This window comes from Hevea brasiliensis, chromosome 14 (assembly GCF_030052815.1).
Source record: "Hevea brasiliensis isolate MT/VB/25A 57/8 chromosome 14, ASM3005281v1, whole genome shotgun sequence".
Taxonomy (NCBI): Eukaryota; Viridiplantae; Streptophyta; class Magnoliopsida; order Malpighiales; family Euphorbiaceae; genus Hevea; species Hevea brasiliensis.
In genome coordinates this window covers 23,200,198-23,228,088 of record NC_079506.1, presented here as the reverse complement: position 1 = coordinate 23,228,088, position 27,891 = coordinate 23,200,198, and the positions used below count along the sequence as shown (strand labels likewise).

The 27,891-nt window shown below is 26.2% G+C and overlaps 1 protein-coding gene across 1 annotated transcript; it reads right to left on the bottom strand.

The window, feature by feature from the left end:
- Positions 1-1,145: 1,145 nt before the first annotated feature.
- On the bottom strand, positions 1,146-26,931 carry LOC110650670 (nucleobase-ascorbate transporter 4-like). The gene is made up of 15 exons (XM_058134457.1): positions 26,482-26,931; positions 25,489-25,592; positions 25,220-25,402; positions 21,470-21,570; positions 13,829-13,904; positions 11,812-11,871; positions 9,776-9,960; positions 8,199-8,301; positions 7,997-8,074; positions 7,482-7,571; positions 7,094-7,152; positions 6,344-6,435; positions 2,155-2,232; positions 1,493-1,650; positions 1,146-1,403 (listed from the first exon to the last, which is right to left on the bottom strand). The coding sequence occupies exons 1-15, from the start codon at positions 26,813-26,815 to the stop codon at positions 1,146-1,148; spliced, it is 1,959 nt and encodes a 652-aa protein (XP_057990440.1). The 5' UTR covers positions 26,816-26,931.
- Between the last annotated feature and the right edge of the window lie 960 nt (positions 26,932-27,891).

The following is a 27,891-nucleotide window of genomic DNA, read 5'->3' as shown; positions in this document are numbered from 1 at the left end:
GCTGCTGGGCTGAAAATTGAGCATAGACGATTTTCTTGCATAAATATAAGATTTAACTATATTCAAGTAATGAATCTTAAATAAATAAATTCTTATAAATCTATAAAGTATATCAAATTTGCTTGAGTCATATTAGTAGTTGAAAGAGATTTTTAGATTTGATAATCTTTGTATAATTATGATTAGAATTTATTTTAGTTGAAGTAAATATCAATTAATATCGAGTTATATTAAAGCAATTGATTTTGACTCATTTAATTATTAAAATCATGGATAAAATCTTATTATTTTTATTTTGAATTTATGATAAATTGAGTTTTAATAAAAATTTCCCTTAACGGAAAAGGATCGAGAAGCAAAGAAAAGTAAGCCTTTGATACAATTCAAGCTTGGTTTGAATTAGGGCTGAGTATTTACTTCAAATTGAACTGAACCAAACTAAATTATCAAGATTGAATTAATCGATTTCCATATTTTTGAAACCGTACCGAAATGAATGAAAAACCAAACTGAACCTAAACGCTCTATTTCGGTTCGGTTCGGTTTGAACCGATCAGTTTTTAAATTTGAATTGATTTTGTAATTTAGACTTGATTTTTAAGTTATTTAGTCTGATTTTGACCTTGATTTGAACCTAATAACAATTAATAAATGAAATTAAACAATTTATACATATAAAATTACATATAATTCATAAATTCTTTATAAAAATAAATCAATTTAAAAATCAATAAAGTAATTCGGTTCGGTTCAGTTCAACCATTTTTCCTCTCTAAAACTAAGCCGAATTGAATTATCTTAAAAATTAAACCAAATTACCAAATTAAGACAATTCAATTTGATTTTTCGATTCAGATCGAATAGTGCTCACCTCTAGTTTGAATGAATTTCCACCCTCTTAAGCCTTTCCGGTGTCTACTGCAGAATTAAAACAGAATGAATACATAATTGCTGAGTATTGCACCAAATCAAATAAGTGAATGCCGAGTATAAGCGAGTCTTTATCAATTATAATTAATACATGATAATTATTTATTAGCTAAATGTAAATCACGCAACACTCACTCTTTAACAAAGTGAAATATTAACATTCAAAAAAAAAAATGAATTATTAATATACTGAATAATGAATACATTCAAGTGTATCAATGTTTTTGCGAGAACAGTTTCCCAAAGAGAGAACCCGCTGAATGATTTTTATCAATTAAAGACCTCAAATCATCTGCTAGAGGTCTCAATCGCACCACCTCCACTCGCAGCACCTCCTCTGGCTTCTTCAGTGTTTCTTTAGCCTCTTTCCCTTCTTCTATGGAGGGTTTAGCCATCAAAACGTCAAAAATGATGGCTAATACACTTGCAATTGTTGGTGGGGATGAGGCAATCACTTGCAATAAGTCATTGAACTGAAAGCCACGAAAAATAAAATGGAACAGTTTCATTAGTGTTCGAGTCCCTACAAGCAGCTACATCTGTTTGAAGCATGCATACTCACCCAGGAGGAGTTATTAGGAAGGGGTTGACCAGAAAATACATCATATGCACTGTCGTAGTTATTGATGGAGACACCCGCAAAGAGAGCAAACCCTAGAATGAACCTTGGCCTGAATCTATTCAAATCGCAGTAATTGATATCTTCAAGACCAGTTGAAACTGTTAACCCACAAATGAGTCGCACTCAAAAAGTCCATTAACTAAGTATAAAATATGACGAATACTAATTAATAAAAAGCAAATGCAGAATGTCATCAACTTAGATGTTAGATCGATGCAAGAGTGCTTACAATGTTTAGGGAAAATTTTTACTTAGATCTAGTACATGTTGATCCAAAACAAAAACATATGAGCGAAACTTACTTGTAAAATAAATTATAAAATAAGTGAGATTCACATATATGTGTCTTAAATCCATAGATCTAAATAAGTTTTGTCGCAATGTGTACTGATTTATAGGCACACAATTCATCCTTAGTAATTAATGAATCATTAATATAAAATTAGAGTGGTTAATTCATGCTACTTATTACCGGTTTAGTGAGTAACATTTCTTAAAAGAAAAAATATTTTTTTTTTATAGAATTTTAATAAATGTATATATAGAGAGAGTATATATAGAGAGAGTCACTAAAACATATATATAAAGGTTAGGATACATACCCACATAGGGAAAGAATACAATATACAGAACTGCAACAATTGGCAAGGGTATAGAAGCGAGAATAACCGCAAGTTTTCCTGTTAAAGATGTTATATGATCTCATTAGATCAGGCATTGAGTGAACAAACTAAATTAATATACAGTAATATTAGAAGAAACCGCAAGTTTTCCTACTTGCAACAATTTTTTTTTTATAAGCAAAAAGATTTTATTAAAAGCTAGAGAACTAGTAAAAGAAAAACAACACTGAAAAAGGAACAATGGAACAAGAACAAACAAAAGAGGAATAAAGATTCCAGAACAGAGAACAACGAAGATGCTAATTAGGAGCCACAAGCAAATTAAAGGTGAAAGAAAGAACACATCCTGAGATACCGAGAAACCAAGCTGTAGCAAGCCAAAAAAGAGAAGGAAAAGAAGAGATTGCTTTGAGAAAGAGAGGGATTGCCATGAGCAACAGAGAACCGAAAAAAACAAAGCTATAATATCCCGAAAGAATTGCTATTGGTAACTGCCTTGAAATAGATTCATGTCACCCTTAATCTGCTTTAGGAAATATTGCATCACCACCTAACGAGGCCCAATTTTTTGCCAACAATGACTTTGGCCATGCTTCCTGTTATGGGTCAAGGCAAATGTCCAATGAATTTTGCAAGTGAAACGATTTTCTGTGGAAATTGTTCATCTTTTTAATATCGCTATCGGATGGTCTAAGGACTTTTTAACTTTTTCCTTCCACCTCGAGAGAGCTTTGGCAAAAAAATAGAACAAATTTGAAACAAATCTACACTTACATCTTTGCTTGAGAAGGCGAGACGGCTTCAACTTGTTGCCAAGGATAACAGAAGAAGGCTAAGCTTGCTCAAAGGAAGAGAAGTGATTCATGTAGCCATTTAGGAAGCATATTCATTTCCTTTTATTAGTATTTAGTTACTTTCATGTTTATTTCTAGCATATTTAGTTATCTTTTAATTTTTGTTTTAATTTGATCTGATCCCATGATTTTTGGCCTTCATTAAGTGTGCATAGATGGCCCGGAAAGGTATAAAGGTGATTGGAGAAGTGTCGGAATGTGAAAAAGCAGTGTAGAAGGTCCCAAAACATAACACGGCCCATGTTCCTGAGATGTAAGATTACACGCCCTGTGGAAAAATAACACGGCCTGTATGCATAAAAATACATGGCCTGTGTGAAAATAATATGGCCCATGTTATCACCTAAGAGCAAGAAACTTCAGAATTCAAGTCCCAGAGCCTTACACGGGGTAGGGCTGTGTAAATTAACCCAAATTACATGGCCCGTGCTATTTTCGATGATAAAAAAATCCAATTTGACCTTCCACGATTCTTGGCTGTTCTCAGAGGTTTTCTAAGGCTTTTAGAACTTTGAGATAAGGGTTTTTCACTAATATAAATACTATAAGTTAGAGTTTGAGAGGGATTAACCTTTTTACTTTCAAGAAAGCAAAAACTAGCTTTGAGAAAGGCAAGAGGAGAGAGGCATTTGTAAGATTTTCAGAGGAAGTTCCGACTGAAGTTCCAAAAGTCTAAGGCTGTAATTCTCCATTTGGGTTCTTTCGTTCAATTTCTTCTCATGTCTTTTCTTTATTATTTTATAAACTTGATTGTAAAACTCACCATGACTGAGTAGTTTCTTTTATTCTAAGGTTGGGGATGTAGCACTTTCAATTTAATTATGGATTTAGTTTAATTTTATTCAATAACTTGGGATTTTAGTTTTGATTCGATTTCTTATATTTTTAATGCATACAATGTGTTAATATCCACTTAGTATTTGTTAGTATCCACTTAGTATTAATTTTATATATTAATTGAAGAATTGAAATGTGGAAAATTAATATTAGATGAACAAGATTTTGAACCTAGGGCTCTTGATCTAGAGATAGGCTGAAATTCTATATAGATCTAACAATTAATCAAGAAACTTAATGAGTTTTAATTGATTTAAATACCACGAAAATATGATTTGGATTAATTAAAATATAACTTGAGTACCTTGAGAGAGGACTTAAGATAAGTTAGAATTAATTTCCTTTAAAGTGATAATTTCCCATTTATTAAAAAAATTAGATTGAATTGTAGTTAATTAAAGTATGAACCCCTAGTTCTGAAATGCTTTTATTCATAAATATTCAATTTAGTTAATTAGTTAATATTTTGCCTTTAGTAATAATTAGTTTTTATTTCATCATATGTATAAATTTTGATCGTCTAGATAATTATAATTGCTATGTAGTTTAGTGTTCAATATAATTCTCATTGAAATAATACTTTACTCATCACTTTATTACTTGTTAACGATTCGCGCGTTTGTGAGATTTTGCGCAATAAGAAGAGATAGCTAGATGAATATGGGTCGAATGAAAGAATGGGCTGTTGATTAAGGGTTCTGGATCAACATCTAAAATAGGGCCCACTTCTTGCTCAAGCCTAGGAGTGATGATGCATGCCCCTTTTTCTAGTAACAACACTGGATTCAAAGGAGGACAGAGATGGGAGCTAATGTCTTCCATTGACCAATTGTTAAGATTCTACACTTAAGGGTTCTTGAGAAAAGAGACACCGAGTGGCTTGATGCAAATAGGAGAAGATGGCTGTATGTGTTCCATTTGATCTAGAATGAAGAGCTCTAAAAGGGGGGGAGCATCGTCAATCATTGGAGACAGAGTAGCTTGAAGTGTGATTGCAGATCAACTGGGAGAGGGGGATAAAGTAGTTCATGCAGATGTCCAGATTAGGCACGTGGAGAGGATTTGGATGACGAGGAGAGAAGGGAAGATGATGTTGTAACTGTAGGTGGCAGAGGATTGACATTCCTTGCCATGAGGACTGCCTTGCTGCACTGTTTCAATTAAGGTGATATGATACTTGATACTGCCAATTTTCATTGCCATAATCTTGTGAATAAACTTTAGATTAGATCTCGAAACTAGAATCCTTGCCACGTTTAACTTCAGCTTCTTGGAGGTGCTGTTATCGAGAGAGATGAAAAAGCCACAGAAGTTATTGAGCCAAACAAAAAAATTGGGATACCAAAAATGAAGCGGTATTTCATGGCATTGAACCCATGCAAATCGATTTGAGGGGGTAAAGTTCTTCTCCCAAGAGAGAACAGAGGAGAACCACCTTGAAAGCCAATTACTCAAGGGGGAGGTAAAAGCTTCTAATCTTTTAGAGAAAGGAACATTGGCAACATCACGATGCCGCGCAAGGAAGAGGCTGAAATAAAATGCGCACCTTCTGCTTGCTAATGCTTGAAAGCTTGGGCAGGGTTTTTGAGAATGCTAACCATGCTACGCTGAAGCCATTCCAAATTGTCGAACAGTGCTTCAAAGGATCCTCTAGATATGTACAATTTTCTAGGAAACTCAGGACACAAACCAAGGGTGTCAACTTTATTTGTTGATTGCGAGACACTTTGCTTGTTGACTGTAAGACTGATGGATTTTGTTCTCTTTACCTTTTTTGTTCATGCCACAACCTAATTTAGCTTGTGGGTTTATGGCTGGGTTGACTTTGTGAGAAACTCTATCTGATCGAACCTTGCTATGAGACTCTGTTTGTTCTGCTTTGTGGAAGTCATGTCATTGATGATTACCACCTCTATGATGATGACCATGAAACCTTGTTGTGAGAAAAAGTTTGTCTTGAGCTATAATGTCTAGGATGTAGATGTTGCTTTCTGTTACTTAGTGACGATGATGAAAACCCTACAATTTGCAAGCATCGACCCTGAGATTATTAAGGTATTCAAGGGAAGGTTGAAGGCTCTTGTGGTCACAGAGTAACATAACCAAACTTTCTACGCTGTCTATTTAGTCTGTAAGGAGTGTACACTTCAGTAATATGCCAAGATTTTGAGAAGAGTTTCCATAGATAAACAAGTCTATATCATATGGAAAGTTTTCAAAATAGATAGAAGAGGATGGGGGATGAGGAAGGATGGGAGGGTCTTGGTTCATAATATTATCCAACTCTTTTATCTTCCTCTCTTAATTTGCAGCATTGTTTGAGTATATGAATTGGATAAAAACAAAGCCAAAAGCTCAGAAGCAGCGCAACTATAAGCTACATCAACTGAGACAAGATAAAATAGATACCAATATATATATATATATATATATATATAGGAGGGGGCGCTGTGTGGGGGTTTGGTGATGTAGTTTACCTATCATAGAAAATACAAGCAGAAAAATTGCTGCTACAAGCACAATCCTTGGGCTGACTCGCTTTGTTAATCCCAATAAACCTACATGTTCACTGTATGGACAACAAAGCATAATTAGCTCACAGCATTAAGAAAGCATGGATTAGGCACAAAACTCAATACACTCCAATAAAGAAAGGTTTATAATTTTGCTATTACAAAAAAAAAGAAAAAAGAAGGATTTATTTTGCATTATTATTTTATGAAAAATATTATTTCAAAATATATTTATTGAAATTTAATTTAAATTTAATCTATTTTAACCATTAAAATCTCAAAAATGTAAAATAGTTATTTAAATTGTAATATTTTAAAAAAATATTTCAACTTTAATTCTAAACAGATAAGTCATTTATAACATACAAGCTACACGGATATATGTATATATCTATGAATTGATCGATGAGTATAAACTTGTTTTTCCAAAATAAATACAATATACATATATAGAAAATTTTATTTAGATTTGATTTATCAAAGATATAAGATGTATGATGGAACCGTGACTCACGGTCTTTGGTGAATAGGCAAGAAAAATCCATATGTACACATTTCTATTTCCTCTTGTTTTCCCAAAATATGCCATACAAAGTTATAAAATTGAGATTGTGAAAGTGTTAAATCATAAATGTTGGTTGTGAAACACCAAATTATAATCAAGTAAAGATCAGAGGAGCTATTTATTCTGGATATTCAAAGTTTAGTCATTACGTTGAAGCAATGGAGCCAAGTCCCATACCAAACACTGCATCAATAAAAGTTCCAATTCCCTGGAAATCCATAAAAGTTAATAAGAAGTGATGCAGAATCCAGAAACACCGATTATCGTATATGAAAGATCTTATAATTAGTATATAAATTTCTATGAAACCAGCCATTTATAGAATCTTTAATATACAAATCATACCCTAATTTTCATTACTAATAAACACGTAATGTAGATAAAAAAGCAAGTTTGGGTGTATTAAAAAATATCTATACATGAGATAATAAAGAGTGATTTATTCTTTTATTATTATTATTTTTAATTTATTTTTTAGAAGAATTTACCCCATACTATATGAACATACTATTCTAAAAGATGTGCGTTATTTGTTACCTGAAACCCGATTGCATTACGCAGTACAAAAGGTACAATGGGCAGGGCACTCTCTAATCCTTTTGAGCGATAAGAACTTTCATCATCAGACTGCCGAAAATAAAGTCTCATTAATAAAATGGGATGAAATTTTGTGAAGAGTTTCCATAGATAAACAAGTCTATATCATATGGAAAGTTTTCAAAATAGATAGAAGAGGATGGGGGATGAGGAAGGATGGGAGGGTCTTGGTTCATAATATTATCCAACTCTTTTATCTTCCTCTCTTAATTTGCAGCATTGTTTGAGTGTATGAATTAGATAAAAACAAAGCCAAAAGCTCAGAAGCAGCGCAACTATAAGCTACATCAACTGAGACTAGATAAAATATATATATTTTTTATTTTGGACTAGCCAAAATCCCTCATAATCTTATGAAATTTCAATGTCATTTAAAAAAAAATCTAAATTTAATAATAAAATAAAAATTCAAAATGACCCACGATTATGTGAGATAAGCATGATGCCTTCTTAGCAGTTGAATGATCGGGTGTAGGAGGGGATGCACGAACGTCTTTGCTATGTCTTGCTGCGGCAGAAAATGTAGCAATAGACTGCATAAACATAGTCGTATCAATGGGAGGGGAAAGTAAAATAAAGGAGCTAAGCACAAAGTGGCGCGGGTTCAAAATCATTAAATACCAATCATATTTAGTTATAAATGAAGAAAAATCAAACCTCTATGGTAGCAACAATAGAAGCGACCATCATTAAAAAAGCATCACGAACTTCAAAAGTGGGATTTCCCCATTGAAATGGATGGATCAATTGTATATTTATCCTGCATATATTGAAGTAAGATATTAGTATATACTGAAAGTTTTACCGATTCAATTCTCTGTCACCAGATGGGATGAGAGTCATGAGACTGGACGCAGGTTGCGCGTGTACAAATTGGGTAGACCAACAAATTAAACAAATTAAATTGTAACAGAAGAAGATTTGTTAATAAAAAAATTATTATTTAGTTTCTATATTTTAATAAAATTAATTATTTAATTTTTTTTATTTTGAAAAATATAAATTTAGTCTACTTATTTTTTGTTTATGTACTGTTTAGTTCTTATTGTTATTTTAAAGCAACTTTTTATTAGTCAAGTTAGTCCAAAGAAATAAAATAGTTGAATTATTTAAATTATAGAAATTGAATAGTTTCAAAATATCATAGTAATGTTATGAAAAAGCCAAAAATGATAAAAGGGTGGGTTAGAGACGGGGATCGGTCCCCGTCCTTGCCTCACAAGAATTTAGAGTCGAGGTAGGACTTCCCCATTGGGGAGGCAGGCAGGGCAGATTTATTATTATATAATATAATAAATTTATTTATTAAAAAATAAATTATAAATTAGAAATATAAATTTTAAATATAATTTTAATAATATACCTATATTTTATTGTTAAAATTATAATATTTTATACAATCTATAAAAGCATATTATATTTTAATAAAAAAATTATTATGCAAGGTAGGTTATGACTTTCTCTTCGTTTCCCCACCTTACACAATATCAAATTAAAAAAAAAAATTGATCGAATTTAAGCAAATCAAATTGAATTTAAAAACAATTGTCATTCCTAAAAAAGCAACACTAAACCAGATTAGAAGGTTTTACGACAGTCACACTTTGTAAAAACTCAAACCCTCTCTCTACTGACAAACTCAAGATCATACGCCTACCAGCCTCCTAGAAAAATTAACATAAAATCCACTAATAATACACACGTTACACCAATTACACATTACATAGCAAGATGGCGATCTAGCTGTTATTGATGCCAATAATCTCTTGTTAAGATAACAATGACTGATAGGAAAAGAAAGATAGAGGTCAAAGGAGGAGTTGGGGGTTGGTAAGAGGGAAGGAGGAATAAGAAGTAGGGGGAGAAGAAAAGAAAAACGGGACAATTAAAACATAAAAAAAAAAAAAAAAAAATTATTTTTTAAAATTTAGCCATTTTGATTAAATAGACAAAATTATTGTAAGTATTTTTTAAAACTAAACAAAATCACTAAAATTAAAATGATGGGATATAATTATAAAAATTATGGAAAATTTTGAATTTTTTTTATTAAATCTAAAATATTATATCATTAAATAATTTTTTTCAATCACAGAATGATGTAATTAATTCAAAAAATTTAATTTTCAGAGATAGATTCTAGCCTGTAACATGAAATAATAGGTTCTAGCCTGAGGTTGAGAAAACGATAATGCGACTAATTCAGCGGATTGAATTGGTAGAACTAAACTCACCAAGGTGCAGCAGCAATGAGTCCAGAACGATCAGTACGACAGTTGGTTTGTTTTTCTTGAGAAGCATTATCGAATTTGCCAGAAACAGTCACAATTTCTGAAATAGTCCATATAAATGCCACCGATAATGTGACTGCAAATCGCCTAGCAATGCTATTTTCTGATTTCCAAAAACGGGAAAACACCTGATTGCAAACAAGAAAAATAAACTAACAAATATTAGGTAATTTTTTTTTCAAAAAATGAAAACTTCTTCTGAAAATATAATATATAATAATAAATTTAAGAGTAAGGGATATATATCATACGAAAATATATTTTAATTCTTAACCTTCACCCGAAATATCTAATGGTAGCATGACTTTTAAAATGTACAATTAAAAAAGTGGAGTAAAATAAATCTTATAATCCTAGTCAATATTAAAATTGAAGTGATATTAACTCTTTTTTTTTAAAAAAAAAAAGGAAAAATTGAACTAGTTAAAAGTATCAATAGACTTCTTTGGTAAAGGTGGGGATTAATTTATTTATTCAATTTTTTTAAGTTTATTAAATTATAATATTCGTTGGTGAGATGGGAATTCATTTTTAAAGTTGAGGTGTTATTAAACTTTTTTTTTAAAAATAAAATTTAAGAATTAATAGGGGTGTAAATGAGCCAAATCGCTCGTAAGCTGCTCAAGATTCGGCTCAATAAAAGCTCGGCTTAGTTCCACTGGTTTAGAAAATAAATCGAGCTTAAACACAATTTTTTTAAGCTCGTTTAATAAATGAGCCAAGCTCAAGTTTTATAGTGTTTGGCTCGTTAAGGCTCATGAATCAGCTTGTTTGGAGGCTCACAAGTCGACTTCATAGTATACTCATTAAGTAGGCTTATGAACTGGTTTGCTTGTAAAAATATTTATATTAACTATTATTTTTCATTATATTATGAATATTTATTATTTTATTTATGAATATTTTAAAAATAATATATTATTTAAATTTATGATATAATCAATATAATATATAAAATGTATTTATTAAATATAATTATTTGTAATTTAAATTTAATTTTTTACAAAAATTAAAATTTTTTTTATATGAGAGCTAATAAAAAGCATGTAGTTTAAACTTCATATTTCTAAATCTCACTCTGTAAATGAGTTAAATTATTCATAAATTGCTCTAAAGTCAGTTTGATAAAAATTTTGGTTTGACTTGACTTGTTCAGAGCTGGTTTTCTAAATGAGTCAAACTTGAATTTATAGATATTCAGCTTGAATTCGACATGAATTAATTTTGCGCTTGACTGAAGTTCAAAAATTTTTTGATGAACTAAATTTGAATTCTTTAAAACTCAACCTGGTTAGATTCATTTACACCCTAGAGGTTAATTTATACATCAACATTTGTAATATCATAGGCACTGAGCAATAATGCACATCAAATTTTCATTACCATCTGCTTATGACAAATCACATGCTAGTAAAAGATGGAAAATTGATCGGTTCGGATTATTTTCTATCAGGGTCGTTGCAGGTGTTCTTTTTAAGATGGATAAATTGCCCTATGAAAAAATATATTTTTTGGTACAATATATAGGAAAAAAAATTTAATTCAATCTCTAGCCAATTTATGAATTTTATGTTATCTTTAGGTCAAAATATTATTTTTTAAAACATAAAAATAAATTTTATTTATTTACATTTTAGATCAAATTCAAATTGATTATATTAAACTCAAATGAGTTAATTGAATGTAAAATTGGGTGTCAGGTTAAAAGTTGTTCCCTGTTATGTGAACTTTTTTTTAGTGCAACTGTTTTATATATAACGGTTTAATCATAGTCGTTGATCATGGTGAAACTCACGTGAGACCCATCACAATCAACGGTTATAATAAAATTATTGTACGTACATTAGTTTCATTGCATAATTTTTCCTATTATGCTAGGAAGATATAAGAGAACTTGAAAAAAATGATAATCATGTCATCTATTATGTTAGCTACACACAAGAAGACCTGGAAAAAGTTTCCATAGTCATGTCACTCACCTGGGTTGAGAAAATCACAATAAATATTGCTGGGAGTCCAATTTCAATACACTTCTTCAACTACAAACATTAAACCAATCAAAATAAACGTCATATCGTGCATAATTTAATACTCTAATGGAGGAAAATGCAACAATAGAACGTGCAATTTCAATGAAAACTATCCACCCATATGGCAACTACTTAGCAAATAAGTTGACTCAACAATAGAAAATTTTACTTAAACTCAACAAATAAATATATGAGTTTCGTCTATTTTATATGTAGATCTTACCGTATATACTGTGTCTTAAGTTAACAATAAATTTATTCTGTGTAAAATTTTTCATGAAAAAAACATTTTATTTAAACCATAGTCACTGTTAAAGAAAAAAAAAGGTACGAAATGGGTATGAAATAGGATTTTGAGAATTTGTCTAATGATATAATGAATGTTATGCAGCAAATGTACTTTGTCAATGGCGAATACGTCCACCATGAATGAATCAAATTAACAACAAAGTAAATTTACATAGTGTATTGAGATTTGAGGAGCTTAAAAATGTCTGAACCAACGACATAATCCTGACATTTAAGTGAATGATACATCTTTAACTATTGAACAAAATCGACTAACACGCATAAAAGATACTTTAAATTAACTTATGCTAAAACTACCAAAAATCCAAAATAGATCTCATAATACAAACCTGTCCTTCCGAAAGATAATAAATTAAAACTTTATACAATCATCATTTGTATCAAAAATTATATTGGCAAAAATAACAAAAAAAATTTCACTTGAGAATAAGATCAGAATGGATTATTAAAAAAAAAAAAAAAAAACTCATATTGTAGAAGCATTCATGTAATTATGTTCATGCATATACGTGTTTACGCCCTAAGTGGCTTAAAAAAGAAAGTGAGCGTTATTTTTAAGATTTTTTTTTCCTAATATTATATTACGCTTAGAGTTTTCCAAAGATTTGAAATTTTGTTTCACCCTAAATGCCTTTAAAATTACTGTTTTCAACCTAAGTACTTTCAAATTACTTTTCACCCCAAGTGACTTTAAATTGTAATTTATTCTAAGAGCCTATTTACTTTTGGATAACAGTTTTCTATATTTTATTTTCTGTTTTCTATGAAAACTCTAATTTTTATTTTCAATGGAAATCAAGGGAAAACAGGAAACATATGTTCACCTATAAATTAATAAAATATAATAATTTTGTAATTTAAAAAATAAAAAATCACATTTTCATAATTAAAAAATAAATTATTATAAAATATATTTAAAACTTAAATTACTTTCAAAATTTTTTAAAATGTATTATTTATTTTTTTATAATAATATGATTAAATTGTTATCATTGAAAATAGCTATTTTTCTTAATAATTATTTAATTTTAATTATGAAAAGTTATAGTATAATTTTGGTGATATGAAAATCATTATATTCCATTTAGAAAAAGAACTTTTCTTATAAAGAAGTGGAAAATAACTTAAAATTGTTTTACTTTTCTTATAAAGAAGTGGAAAATAACTTAAAATTGTTTTCAAATTTTAGTTAAATTTTGAAAAACTGACACATATGAACACAAAATTATGCTTTCTAGTTTTCTTAGAAATTTTTTCTAGAAAACCATTATGGTTTTTCACAGGTGAAAAAGCCCTAAGTATTTCCTGAGTCCCTCTTAAAATTGTTTTTCACTTTGACTGTTTCATTCTAAGTGCCTAAATATTTCATATATAATAGAATTAAAGTACCATATTTTAAAAATTTTGTTGTCTTGAGTGCTAAAAGATTTTCATAATATAGGCATAAAGGTTGGTGGAGTTTAATAAAACAAAAATTAAATGCTAAAGATACCAGAGGTAAATTTTAAGTTTTGAATAAAATTTTAAATTGTAAAAATTAATTATAATGTGCTGAAAATAAAGTGTTATCAATTATGCTATTCAATTCATGTATTCTTATGAATTATGCAAATCATGAATAGGTTATCAAAGCTTGACCCTTATACGTCTTAATTACCTTTGGGAATCCACGTTGATACAACCCAACTCCGGTGACAGTAACAAGAGGAATAGAAGCGACAATAGCAATACGACTGGCAACAATAGAAATCCAAATTAGAGCTTCTTAGTTAAATAAAACTAGATATAAGCCCAAGTGTTTCAAGGATTTAAAATTTTATATAAAAAAATATTTAATAATTTAAGAAGGAAATTGCATTTTATTAGTTATTATTATATATCAACAATAATTGTAATTTTTTTTATAATTAACTTCAATTAAAATTTAAAATTAAAACTTTACAAATTTGAAAATTTAATAAGGGCATTAAAAAAAATCTAACACAAACAATGTGTTTTCAGGAGAAAAGGGAGCCAAAATCACACATGCATAAAATGGTACGTGACCAGGTCGATGCCAGCCCAAGAACTAGGGGTGTTTGGTTCCGATTTGATTCGGAGTTTGGCTAGGAATTGGAACCGAATAGAAATTTCAGTACGGTTTCGGTTCGGTTCTTCATTATTTCGGTTCCAGTTCGGTATGGTTCTTGGTTCTTCGATTTCAGTTCGGATCAGTACGATTTCTGTTCGGTTCTCGATTTTTAAAACAATTTTATGTCATTATTTCCTTAAAAAGTCATTCTTAAATTAGCATTTAAATTTTAAATTGAATTATTAATATATAATATATCTTTTAGCTATACTTAAGTGTATATATAATTTAGGATTTAATATATTATATAATATAATAGTATAAGTATATCATATAATCTACATTTTAATTATTTATTAATCATATAATATTTAACTATAAGATATAAATATAATTAAGAATTAATATATATATATATATTGAAAGTATTTAATACATCTAAAAAACATATGTATAAATTTGGTTCGATACGGTTCGGTTCCTCCAAGAACAGTGCACAACCCTACTAAGAACATATAGCATGGCGGTGTGATGCATGGGACCAGGCCTACAGAGCTACGATTTTCCAGTTTTGCAAGGATTTCCAGCTTTATCTAGACTATATTTTCCTAGATAGTTTTATCACTTTTTTTTTAATATTTTTATAAATCTCTATTTTCTAGTTAATTTAAGTTAATTAATACTTTATTCCTATTTAGATTAGAACTTTAAACTTAATTTCTACTTAGATTAGTATTTGAAACTCTATAAATACTCATGTAATCTTGTATTTTAAAGTTTTATTCAGCTTTATCAGATATTTTCTTTTAATAAAATTTTGTTTGCTTTATTTATCCCTTGGACTTTGAATTAAGTCTTGTTTAATTTTAAGATCTTGGATTATATCTTATTTATTTTCAAGAGATTGATCGTGTGTCGATTTTTTTCTACACTATTCATCGCATTAGGTGATATTAGAGTAGGGACTTCTTCTTCATTAAGATAATATTGGTAGTATTAGTAGCAATCAACCTCATGACAGTGATAAGAGGTTGCCCACTGTTTGGAGAATGATCAAAGAATAGCAGAATGCTATGGAGCAATTAGGAACGGATGTGGGCTACTAATATCAGGAGTTTCAAGAGCAATTGTACACCAAGTTGAATATTGGTGGAAATAGGAATCAAGAGCTCATTCAAGCTGAAGGGGTTAATCCCAGTAGAGCTGCAATTGATCCTATTCTTGTTAATCCTAGAAGAATAATTGTAGTAGAGGATGATACAAATAACAAAGAGGAGATGGATTTTAGGTACGTTTCATGCTAAGGACAAGGAAGAGTTGGCCAAAATCTCCAACAAAATTATAGGAGAGATGATGAATTCAAATTGAAGATGGATATCCCTACCTTTAGTGGAGACCTTGATATTGAAGGTTTCCTTGATTGGTTGACCAAGGTGGATCGTTTCTTTGAATATGCAAAAATTCTGGAGGAATGAAAGATGATATTGGTGGCATATAGATTGAAAGGAGGGGCTTCCATATGGTGGGATCGATTAAAGGAGACTAGAAGGCAAGAAGGGTGCAATCCAATTGCTTCATGGAGGAGAATGCATTAATTGTTAAGGGGAAGTTTCCTATGTCTTGATTATGAGCAATATCTCTTTGAATCTTATCAAAATTGCTCATAAGGAACCTTAAGAATCAATGAGTATACAACTAAGTTTTAAAGGTTGGTGATAAGGAATCACTTGGCCAGAAGTGATGGAGAAGCCTATAAATAGGGACTTAGGCAAGTCATTTGCATTCACATTCCATATTTTCAAATGTATTGCAACTTTTACACAAAGCCATGTAAAGTATTACTTCAAGAGCAATACAATTTTCCCTTTTGTCAAATTCTCTTCCTTTGTTCCTTTTGTGTGCTTGGCTTCCTTAAGTGACTTTTATCACTCTTGTTAGTCTACTTGTTGGGCTAACAAAGTGGAGGCTGACTTAGTCCCTTGGACTTAAATAGGGACTTGGCTAAGTGTGGCACGGTTTTGGTGTTGAAATCACTAAATCCTTGACAGTTTTTGAGAGAAAATGAGCCAAATCACACATGCATAGAATGGTACACGTCCAAGTCACGTGCTAGCCTAAAAACACAAAGTTTGGCTATATGATGCATGCGACCATACCTGTAGACTTGTGATTTTCCAATTTTGGAAGGATTCCTGGCTCTATTTAGAGACTATATTTTCCAAAAAAGTTTTATCTGTGTTCTTAGTTAATTTAGGTTAGTTGAAACTTTATTCTTATTTAGATTAGGACTTTAAAATTAATTCCTATTTAGATTAGCATTTATATTCTATAGATTTTTTTTTTCAACTTTATCAGATATTTTCTTTTACTAAAGCTGTGTTTGCTTTATTTATCACTAAGACTTTTGATTAAGTCTTACTTAATTTTAAAGTCTTTGGAATAGATTTTGTTTATTTTTAAAGGTTTAATTGAATGTCAATACTTTTTTGTGATACACGTTTCATTATGTGCAAATGAGAGGAGGAATGTATGAATGGAGAAAAATATCTTTATAAATATTAACTAATATTAATAATATAAATTAAAATCTTAACATTATTATTCGATTCTAAAATGATTTTAACTATATAAGAAATTATATTATAATTTTTAATTTAAAAATAAAATTTATTCTAAGCATTTGATCTCTAATAATTACTTTTATATTATTATAATATAATAGTTACTCTAATATTTTGTTAATATTTAAAGAGAATAAAAATTTTATTTTTATAAATTTCAAAGCATGCAAAACAAAATTCTATATACAAAAATAATTAAATAATTTTAAACTTTCAAAAATTTAAAATTTTTGTTTCAATGTAAATGTCTATTGTTTTCAATATTATTATTATTTTTTATAATTTGTACAATCTGAAAAGAAAAACTTTATTCTTCAAATCAATTCTTTTTTTAAATAGAAACTTCTGTGGAGCCTTTTCTTTTTGGTTATATATATATATATATATATTTTTTAATTTTAATTAAACTAATAGAATTCTGTTTATACATAAAAAAAAATTACTTAGATTATATATGAAAATATAATCATAATTAATTACTAAATAATGAAAGTTAAATATGATCATAAAATTTAATAATTTACTATAACATATATATTACAATTTATCTTACAGTACAACATAATATACCATGATTTAATGAAATCATTTTTAGCATTTTTTAATATATATTAAAATTTTTTTGTTTTGAGTAATAAAATATAAGCAGTTGATATGTAATTAAATTTATATATTTATAAAAATAACTATTATTGTAAAATTGTGTTGGCTTGAGGTCTTTTTATTTTTCATATTGTTAAATTAAGTAGAACCTTATTTATTAACAATTAAATTCTATTACTTTAAATTTATTTATATGCATATTGCTAAATCATCAGCCCCTAGCATTGTATGTCCTACACATTGGATTTTTAAAATTTTGTATTTTATTTTTTAATTGCAAAATATTTTTTTATTTGTTATGGTCATTTATTATGTGTTAAAATAGTAGTTATATATTACAAAATAATTAAAATATTAAATGTTAAGGTAATATTATAAATAACAATGATACTTAAAAAAGAAATAAAAAAATTAAATAATAATTAGTATAGAGGAGAATATTTATGATTGATTATGATACCAAAAATTAATAGTCAATTTTCTTTAAACCAACAGTTATCAGTGACCTATTATTATTATTATTATTAAGGATAATATATGACAAATAATATTTTTATATAAATAAATTTATAAAAATAATAATATAAATAAATTTTAATATTACATTTAATTATAAAAGATCTTAATTTTTTAAAAATCTAATTTTAAAAAAATAATAATTTAAATCATAAATGTAAAGGTAATATTGTAAATAATAATAAAAATTAAAATAGAAATAAACAAAATTAAATAATAATTAGTATTTATAAAATAATATAAATAGTTTTTAAATATTGCATTTAATTACAGAAGGTCTTAATTTTTAAAAATTAAATTTTAATAAAAATAATAATTTAAATCATAAATGTTAAGGTAGTATTGTAAATAATAATAATAATTAAAAAAAATAAAAAACCAAAATAATAATTAGTATAAAGAAAAGTATTTATGAAAAGTAACACGTGATAAACTTTTCAAAGAAAGTGCCACGTATCATTTTCTTGAGAATATCTCTTTATTTTATATAGATACTTGCATGATGCCCATGCTATGCATGGATAATTTATAATTTTATTTGTTAATTTAATTTTTAATTACATTCTAAATAAGATAAATTATTATCATTAAATTAATTTTCAACTAAAATTTTTATTTATTTAATTTAATTTAAAAAAAATTTAATCTGTTATAATAATAAATTTTAGATTTATTTATGGTGTAATTAATTAAAATACCTATTTAATTCTTTTTATACATATATTAATAGTAATTTTTATTATTACTTCGATTAAAATGTAATAAAATTACTTTATTCCAAAAATAATTTAAATTTTATAAAATTTTTATATTTTATCTCATAATTTATGTATCTAGATTACAGAAAATATATTACATTAATGAGAAAATAATATTATTTAAAATATATATAAATATAATTTTTTATTATTAATATATTAAATAAATATATTAAATTACTAATAATGAATTGAATTATTTAATTTTAATAATAATGAAAATGTATAATATTATTATTAATTAAAAATAACATTTTATTACATTATTCTTTAACAATATTATATCTTTAAATTTTTATAATGTGTAATTTTTTTATTAATCTGATATATTTTTTATAAAATAATTCTTTCACAAAAATGGTTATCGTTTTACATAAATTTATAATATAAGATAAATATATTTCATAAAAATTAAAATTTTAAAATGCTATTATTTTTTATTAATATAATAAATATTAAAAATGTCCTATTTTTCAAAAGATAAATTTTATAATTTTAATATTATAACTTTATTTTTTTTAATCATCTTTACTTGTAGTTAAATTTTTGATGTAATCATATTTGCATTTTATTTTTGAAATTCTGCTTCTATATGAAAATATAGTTGAGAGATAATTTAAGCATAAAAATTTAGATATTTAATTAAAATTTGAAAAATATTTCTATTAAAAATTAATGATAATGAAATTTGGATAATCAAAATATTAGTTATAATTACATTTGATATATAGTTATAATGAAATAAAATATTAAAAAGTTTAAGAAATATTAAATAAGAAATTTATTAAAAAAATCAGTAATTAAATAAATATTAATTAAATATATTGAAATGAATAAATTTTGATAATGAGAACTAATAACTTTTAAAAGAAATAGAATAATTAATAACTTTTGAAAGAAATGGAATAAATCAAAAAAAGATTTGAGAGCACTTAGGTGAAATGAAAATACTCAGTGAAAAAATAGTGATTAACATGTATTAAATATCTCATATGGCATATTATATGTAGACAAATAAATAAAAACTATTTAAATAATAGTTTAATTTTATAATTAAATATTATGTAATTGAAAAACAGTAATAAAAGTATTTGAATTTAATTTTTATAACAGTAAAATATTTCTCATTTATTTTGTTATTTCAATTCAATAGCCATAATAATAATAATAATAATAATAACAATAATAATAATTGAAAAATGAAATAAAAAGATTATTAAATTATTAACATAAAAATTAATACATACTAATTATAAATCAGTTAAATCTCTATATTTTATTTTTATAACTTTTTATATAGACTACACTTTTTATCTCTTAAATTTTTAACAAAGATTTTATAATAAAAATAATAGAAAATATGCCAATATAATCAAAATATTTATCAAAAATATAAAATAATTTAAGGTTAATTAAATTATATGATAGTTGATTATGAGATTATAAATTAATGGCTAATTTTATTTAAGTTAATGGCCATCACTAACCTTTTACCATAATAATAATAATAATTATTATTGTTGATGTTAAATTATTTTTTACTACAAACTATTATTATTATTATTATTATGGAGGGTGACATATGGTAAATAATATTTTTATATAAATAAATTTATAAAAATAATAATATAAGTAATTTTAAATATTATATTAAATCACAAAATGTTTTAATTTTTTAAAAATCAAATTTTAAAGAAATAATAATTTAAATCATAAATGTTAAGATAGAATTGTAAATAATATCGATAATTAAAATATAAATAAAAAAATTAAATAATAATTATTATTATTATTATAAAAGAGTATAAAAGAGAGTTATTAATAAAAATGAAGCCTGGCAAGTTTTTTGGGGAAAGTGCCACGTGGCATTTCCTTGGAAATATTCCTATGGTTATTATATATATACATATATTGATCATAGAAAATTGAAATAAAAAGAATATTAAATTATTAATATAAAAATTAATACATAATAATTATAAATAAGTCAAATCTCTATATTTTATTTTTATAATTTTTTATATAGACTACACTTTTTATCTCTTAAATTTTTTGACAAAGATTTTATAATAAAAATGATAGAAAGTATAACAATATAATAAAAATATTTATTAAAGATATATAATAATTTAAAGTAATTAAATTATATGATAGTTGATTATGAGATCATAAATTAATGGTTAATTTTTTTTAAATTAATGGCTACCACTAACCTTTTATTATTATTATTATTGTTATTGTTATTTTTGTTATTATTAAATTATTTTTTATTTTAAACTATTATTATTATTATTATTATTATTATTATTATTATTATTATTATTATAGAGTGTGACATGTGGTAAATAATATTTTTGTATAAATAAATTTGTAAAAATAATAACATAAATAATTTTTAAATATTGCATTTAATCGCAAAAGGTTTTAATTTTTAAAAATTAAATTTTAAATAAAATAATAATTTAAATAGTAAATTTTAAGATAAAATTATAAATAATATTGATAATTAAAAAAAATAAATAATAATTATTATAAGAAAATATAAAAAAAAGTTATTAATAAAAAATGACACATGATAAATTTTTTAAGAAAAGTGTCTATAGCATTTCTTTGATAATACTATATATATATATATATATATATATATATATATATATATATATATATATATATATATATATATATTGTACCTTGCAAAGAGCACCCCCGCATATATATATATATTGTACCTTGCAAAGAGCACCCCCGCACCAGAGAAACCAATGATGATTTGGAGCAAGGACGCAATAATACTTGCTCCTTGTATGCGTCTCATGGATAGTTTAAACCTCTAATGTAAAAAGCCACCCACAAAAGTATACAAAAAGACCATGTTAGCACAGCCACTGAAAAAGTAAAAATAAATAAAAACCTATTTTAGAAAAAAAATATATTAAACCTAAGGAGCTTTGAGGAAACCTAGCCGCTTCTTAAATAAGTTAGTTCATATCATTAAAATTATAGTCAAATTTTTATTAAATTTAATAAAAAATATCAAAATACTTTTAACTTTATTTTTAATCTAAAAATAATTTAGTCTTTAAAATTTTATTTTAATAACAATTTGTATTCAGAGTCATATTTTTTTATATATAATAGTAACAATACACAATATATATATATATAATAACATAAATAGAATTTTACAAAATTATAAGGGTTTATTTATAAATAGTTACAATATTTAAAGATCAATTTATAAAATATATGGATAATTTTATAATTAAGCAAAATTTTAAGGACCTCAAAGTAATTAATCCATATTTTAGTAATTTAAATTTAAAATTTTTAATTTAATGGGAACCACACTTTAAAAATATAAAGGACTAAATTATTAATAAAACAAAATCGTAGGGACTAAATTATTAAGAAAATAAAATATTAGATACTAAATTATTTTTAGATTGAAAATAAAGTTAAAGGCATTTTTATTATTTTTGTTAAAATTATCGGTAACTTAATAAAATTCTAACGGCATAGAGTAAGTGATAAGTTTTGTCAAATTTTAAGAATTCAATTTCTTGATTTTAAAAATATATAAATTAATCATAAATTTTATCAAATTTTAAAAATTAAATTATAATTTACCTTTTATTCATAGGAAAACATAAAACAACTATCACGCTTGATCTTTATATTTATGTTTATTTGTGTATTACTAATAATATTTAGTCAGTATTTGTTTTTTTTTATTTACTAAAGTATTTAATATGCCTGTTTTAAGGCTTACATAAGATTAATTTTTTTAGAATGCGATTATCCTTCTCAGTAATGCATTCTCTTAAAAATAAATATAAATTCTCTTTTTAAGAGCACAATAAAACTTGTAGTTACACCCAACACTTATCAATACCATTATCTCGATTATGTACTAATTTTAAAAAATAATAATAAAAAAAGTAACAATAGAGCTGTCATCATTTTATTAATTTATAAATAATAAATTTTGAATTAATGATGTGATCTATCATCAATGCATTGTAAATAAATAAAGAATTAATGAAGGATTTGTAAGCCTACCATTTTATGCATCTTCTTAATTTAACTTGCAACAATCCTCTCTTAGCAACTGAAAAAAAAAAAAAAAAAAAAAAAAAAAATAACCTTTTAAAAATAACAAATTTTCTTGAATTCGATTCGATTTATCTCAAATTCGAGTATATTGTGCGTGCAGTAATGGAAAGAAGGTATTCCCATCCTAATCCCTGTAACCCACCCGGTGATAATAATAATAATAATATTATTATTATTATTAAAAATAATTTACTTTTATGTATTTATTATATATTTAAATATTATAATTTTAATAAAAAATATATGTATAATATTAAGATTATATTTAAATTTATATTTTTAATTTATAATTTTTTTCATAAATAAATTTATATTTCATAATGACAAATTGAAATAAAAATAAAATTGTTGCAAGAGCCCTGCTCTACTTTCTAGTGAGAAAGTTCCTACCCTGACCCTGACCCTGATCCCGATCTACTGTGGAGCAGGGGCAAAAGAAACGATCCCTACTTTCGACCCACCCATTGCCATTCTTATCGCCTCTAACCTTCGCCCTCTTTTTATTTTGAAAACCCTAATTTTACCCCCTACCTATCTTTCCCTTTCCCCTTCTATCCAAGGATAGACAAACATTAGATGGGGAAGCATTAGACCTCTTGAAAATTTAAGGTTTTTAGATGGTATAATGGTAACTTTGTAAATAAGTAATATTTTTTATTACTCCTATCATTTTTTTTGGGGGAACTAGACTGCTCAAGTGTTAAAAGTTATCAAAATGAAGTCTAACATAGTTTCTCATTATTTTTTTTTATTAATTTAAAATTTTAGTAATTTTCTTTTCATAATCTCATTATTATTGTTGGAATCTGTATTTTATTAAAATCTTTTCATACTTTGATTAGAAAAATTTTTTTTTTCATAATATTAGAAGTTGCAACCGCTACAATAAATATTAGAATTAGTAGCAAAAATTTTGCAATAACATTAATTTTACTACTATAAAATTAATGTACAGCAGCAATATGAACAGTTGCTGCTAATGGTACATAAAAAAGATTTAGTAGCAATTGTTATTCATTGTTATTATCATTGATGAAGTTTTGATAGCAACAATTATTGCTGCCAATATTTTTTTTTTTTGCAGCAATCATAATTTTATTATAAAATACTTATAATTATAATTTTTTGACAATAACATGCAACAATTCTTATATTATTGTCACAAACTTATGACACAAACTTATGACAGCAAATTTTATACTTTTTGCAGTAATATATGAATTGCTGCATGTTGCTGCTAAAAAATTATGACTGTAGGTATTTTACAATAAAATTATGGTTGTTGTAAAAAAAAGTTATCGACAGTAATAATTATTACTACTAAAAGTTTATTAATGATAATAATAATGAATAATAATTATTGTTATATCTTTTTTATATACCATTAACAATAATTATTCATGTTGATGCTATATGTTAACTTTATAGTAATAAAATTAATGTCGCTGCAAAATTTTTTGCTGCTAATTCTAACTTTTGTTGTAGTGAACCATGTCATTTATTTTATTTAATTTATAATTTTAATTGAATTTGTTATTCTTGATTGTTTTGAAAATTTTAGATTTAAGATAAATTGTACAAACTTTTTAATTTTATACCACTATGTTTAGTAATTCATAATATTAACATTCATTGTATTTTTGAATTTATATCAATTCCATTTAATTTTTAGCAAGTTAATTTTATTTAAAAAGTTAAAATATTTAATTTTGTCACTATATTTATAGCTATATAACAATTCTTAATCATTGCATAATTATCGTTATCAATAATTAAGCAATCTATTCAATCAATACCTAAAGAAATGATCAATAAATTATATATTTTAATTGATCCCTCCTACGATTAAATTTCTGCGTTCCTCACTGTTTTCTATCTCTTGATTGCGATTCAGTAATTTCACCTCAATCACTTGAACCTAATGAGCTTGAGGTGACTACGATTGAACCTCAATCACTTTTTACTTCTCACCAGAAGTTGAGCTTCACATAGTACATCTCTCTCTCTCTCTCACTCTTTCTGACTGCTTTTTCTATTAACCCTGAATAGGCCTATTGCCATTTTTCTTCCTTGATTTTGTTGTGAAATTTGATAGATAGTGAGTAGAATGCTTTAGGGTTTTCGATAACTATTTTGAAACATGAATGTGCATGAATTTGTTTGAAAATTCTGAATTCATTGCCCTACAAGCAATGGATCCATGTTTACTATTTAGGATTTTATATATATATATATATAGTGAACTGGTTAGTTGGGATGTGTTGATTTCAACATTGCTCAATTTTAATCAAATTATTGACAATTTAAACTTAAGAGAGTATAGGATATAGATAGCAAGCATTGACGAAATGAGGCAATTAACTAACCTGACGTGGAAGAAGTGTGGCACTATATTTATTGTTAGTTGATATAGCAATGGAGATGGCAGTGCTTATGAAGGCGTCGGATGTTTTCATCATCACAGGAAGCTGAGAACCCCATTTATACTGCAAGATTGTGCTTATGGCCGCTGTAAAGAGCGAACTCTGGATTGCCTCGGCCTTCCCCACCTGATTAATTTTTAAAATCAAAGACAAAGAGAAATAAGTAATTAATTAATTAATTAAGTAATTTCAAGACATCATTACTTTCTTACATTTCCACCACCCATCACCGCCGCTAGCATGTAGGGACTGATCATAGAAGTCCAAGTTATCACTAGGCTATGCTGAAGTGCTGTGATATAAAGACTTAGATCACCTGCATTCATATGAGCCATTTTCCGTGCTTAAGGTAAAAAAATGTCAAATATTTTCACTTTTTTTCAATTTTGTCAATATTTTTTTTTTGTTTTCATAATTTATCCCTATTTTTAAAAATAATTACAATTTTTTTTTAATTTTTTTTTGGTTTAAAATGGTTTCATTTCATGTTTTGGTATTGAAACAATTTTATGCAATTATTTACATGAAAAATCATACCTAAATTATCATAATAAAAATCATAAGATGATTTCATAACCAAATCAAAATAGTAAAATAAGTTTAGTTTGATACAGTTTTTTAATTTGATTAAGGACTCTAAGAATCACACACACTCTTACCTATAATATATCAATATAATTAGATATTTGGTCAAATAAAATATTTTTATTTATTCATTTTCTTTCCCACCACCATTAAATTGCATTGATATTTGATACAATAGGACTGTCCAAATAAAGTTTAAAAGATGTTGATGATAGTATTGTGATCAGATTATCATGAGTGTTAATTGTTATGATATATCTACATTATCCAATAAATAACTAATATGAGACACACTTTTAAAGAACAAATAATCAATTGAAAAACAAAATTTAATGGTTTTCTTATTTATATTAAACATGTCAATAAGTCATGTAATTAATTTGATATAACTTCGGCAACTCTTATATTAAGCGGATAAAATTCAAACTTATTCTGAACCCGATTATATATTATTGAAATTTATTCTATTAAGATTCAATTAGGCCAGATACTAACAAATACTCAATTCATTGCTATTCTACACTGTAATTAATAATGCTGCATATATAACCTGCGTCTTCATTTTATTATAGAACATAGAGAAACTATTTGATTAGGTATGAATGAGAGAGAAAAATTACTCCAACATGGATCTTCCTCGTCTATTTCAGGGAGCCTGGACTGCACCGTAGGCTGTTTTTCTCGATATTCTTTTGTAGTCTCCTTAATTATATCTTCTTTGGTCCGCCGTACCTTGAGGGGTGGTGTGATCTCTTCGGCTTTAACAGGTGGCCGTGGTGATGGGCATTTATGTTGGCATGTAGAAGAACAAGGGAATGTAAGGACATCATGATCATGGAAAAAAGAACAGTTTGGGATATGTTGGGGAGGAGAAGAACAGGTAGAGAAGTAGTAAAATGACGGCGTATGCTGGCAATGAGGGCAGCCATGGATACATGCATCATTGTCTTCCATTGTTGTTAATTCTCTCTGTGTCTCTCTCTCCGTACTTCTTGTGGACAAGAAGGAGAGTTTATATAAAGAATGGAAGGGGCAGATTTGATCAAACAAGAGGTACAGAGAGAAGATAATAAAATTAATATAATTTATTTAATGTGCTTGAACTCAATGGTACTAAAATTTACAGAATTTTGAATTCAAACCTCAATTAGTCCTTTTGAGTGTGCATCTAATTAATATAATATAATTTAATATTTATTTTATATTTTACATTTTTAAAATCATGCTAAAACCTTTGTTAATGATAAATTCTTAATTAATTATGTTAAATACAATTTAAATTTTTATTAAAATTTTGAATGATTATATAATTATCAAAATTAAAGTAATTTTTTATTTTTAAATGAATATTAATTATTTTCTTTTAAATATTTATTGTAACAATAAAATACCTTTGACATATAATTGCAATTAAAAAAAAATAATGTATGATTAAGAAGAATACGTCTATGATAGCGAATTTAATGATAAATATGCTCAAATATATTGTCTTAAATAATAATAAAAAATCATTTTCTAATTTGTGGTTTTTATTTTTATTTTTTCTCTTGCTTAGTGTTTTTCTTGTTTTAAGATTTTCATTTAATTTTTCTAATTGAAATTTTGATAAGTGAAAAAGATATTCCTATACTCAATATTTAAGAAAAATAAACAATGAATTTAATTTCAATTATAAAAATTAAATGAACGAGCATCCTCATGTTGTGGCTTTACTCTATGTCTAGTAATTTTAGGACTTGTAACATCCAATAATGAAAGCTGAGTTATGCTAATGGAAAAGAAAGAGGTGTTTATAGTTAAATTTTATTTTAATAGAAATTTTCACAATTCTTTAATAATAATAATAAGTACAACATAATTTTTTTATAATAAAAAGTATAAATATAAATTATTAAAAATTTCTTTTGAAAATGATACGAGCAAATGAGAATAATTATTTGAGTAATAATTGTTTCTTTTTCATTTTTGGATAATTAAAAAAACTATTACAAAATTATCCTTTCAAAAAATTTCTACCTTAGCTCACAAAA

What these genes read in the sequence shown, in the direction of transcription:
- LOC110650670 (XM_058134457.1), bottom strand. Translation starts at nt 26,815, where the DNA reads ATGGAAGACAATGATGCATGTATCCATGGCTGCCCTCATTGCCAGCAT. An exon ending in CTATTGTTGCTACCATAGAG is followed by an intron (nt 8,075 to 8,198) that starts GTTTGATTTTTC and finishes ATGTTTATGCAG; the next exon opens with TCTATTGCTACATTTTCTGC. An exon ending in TGTATTCTTTCCCTATGTGG is followed by an intron (nt 1,651 to 2,154) that starts GTATGTATCCTA and finishes GTGGGTTAACAG; the next exon opens with TTTCAACTGGTCTTGAAGAT.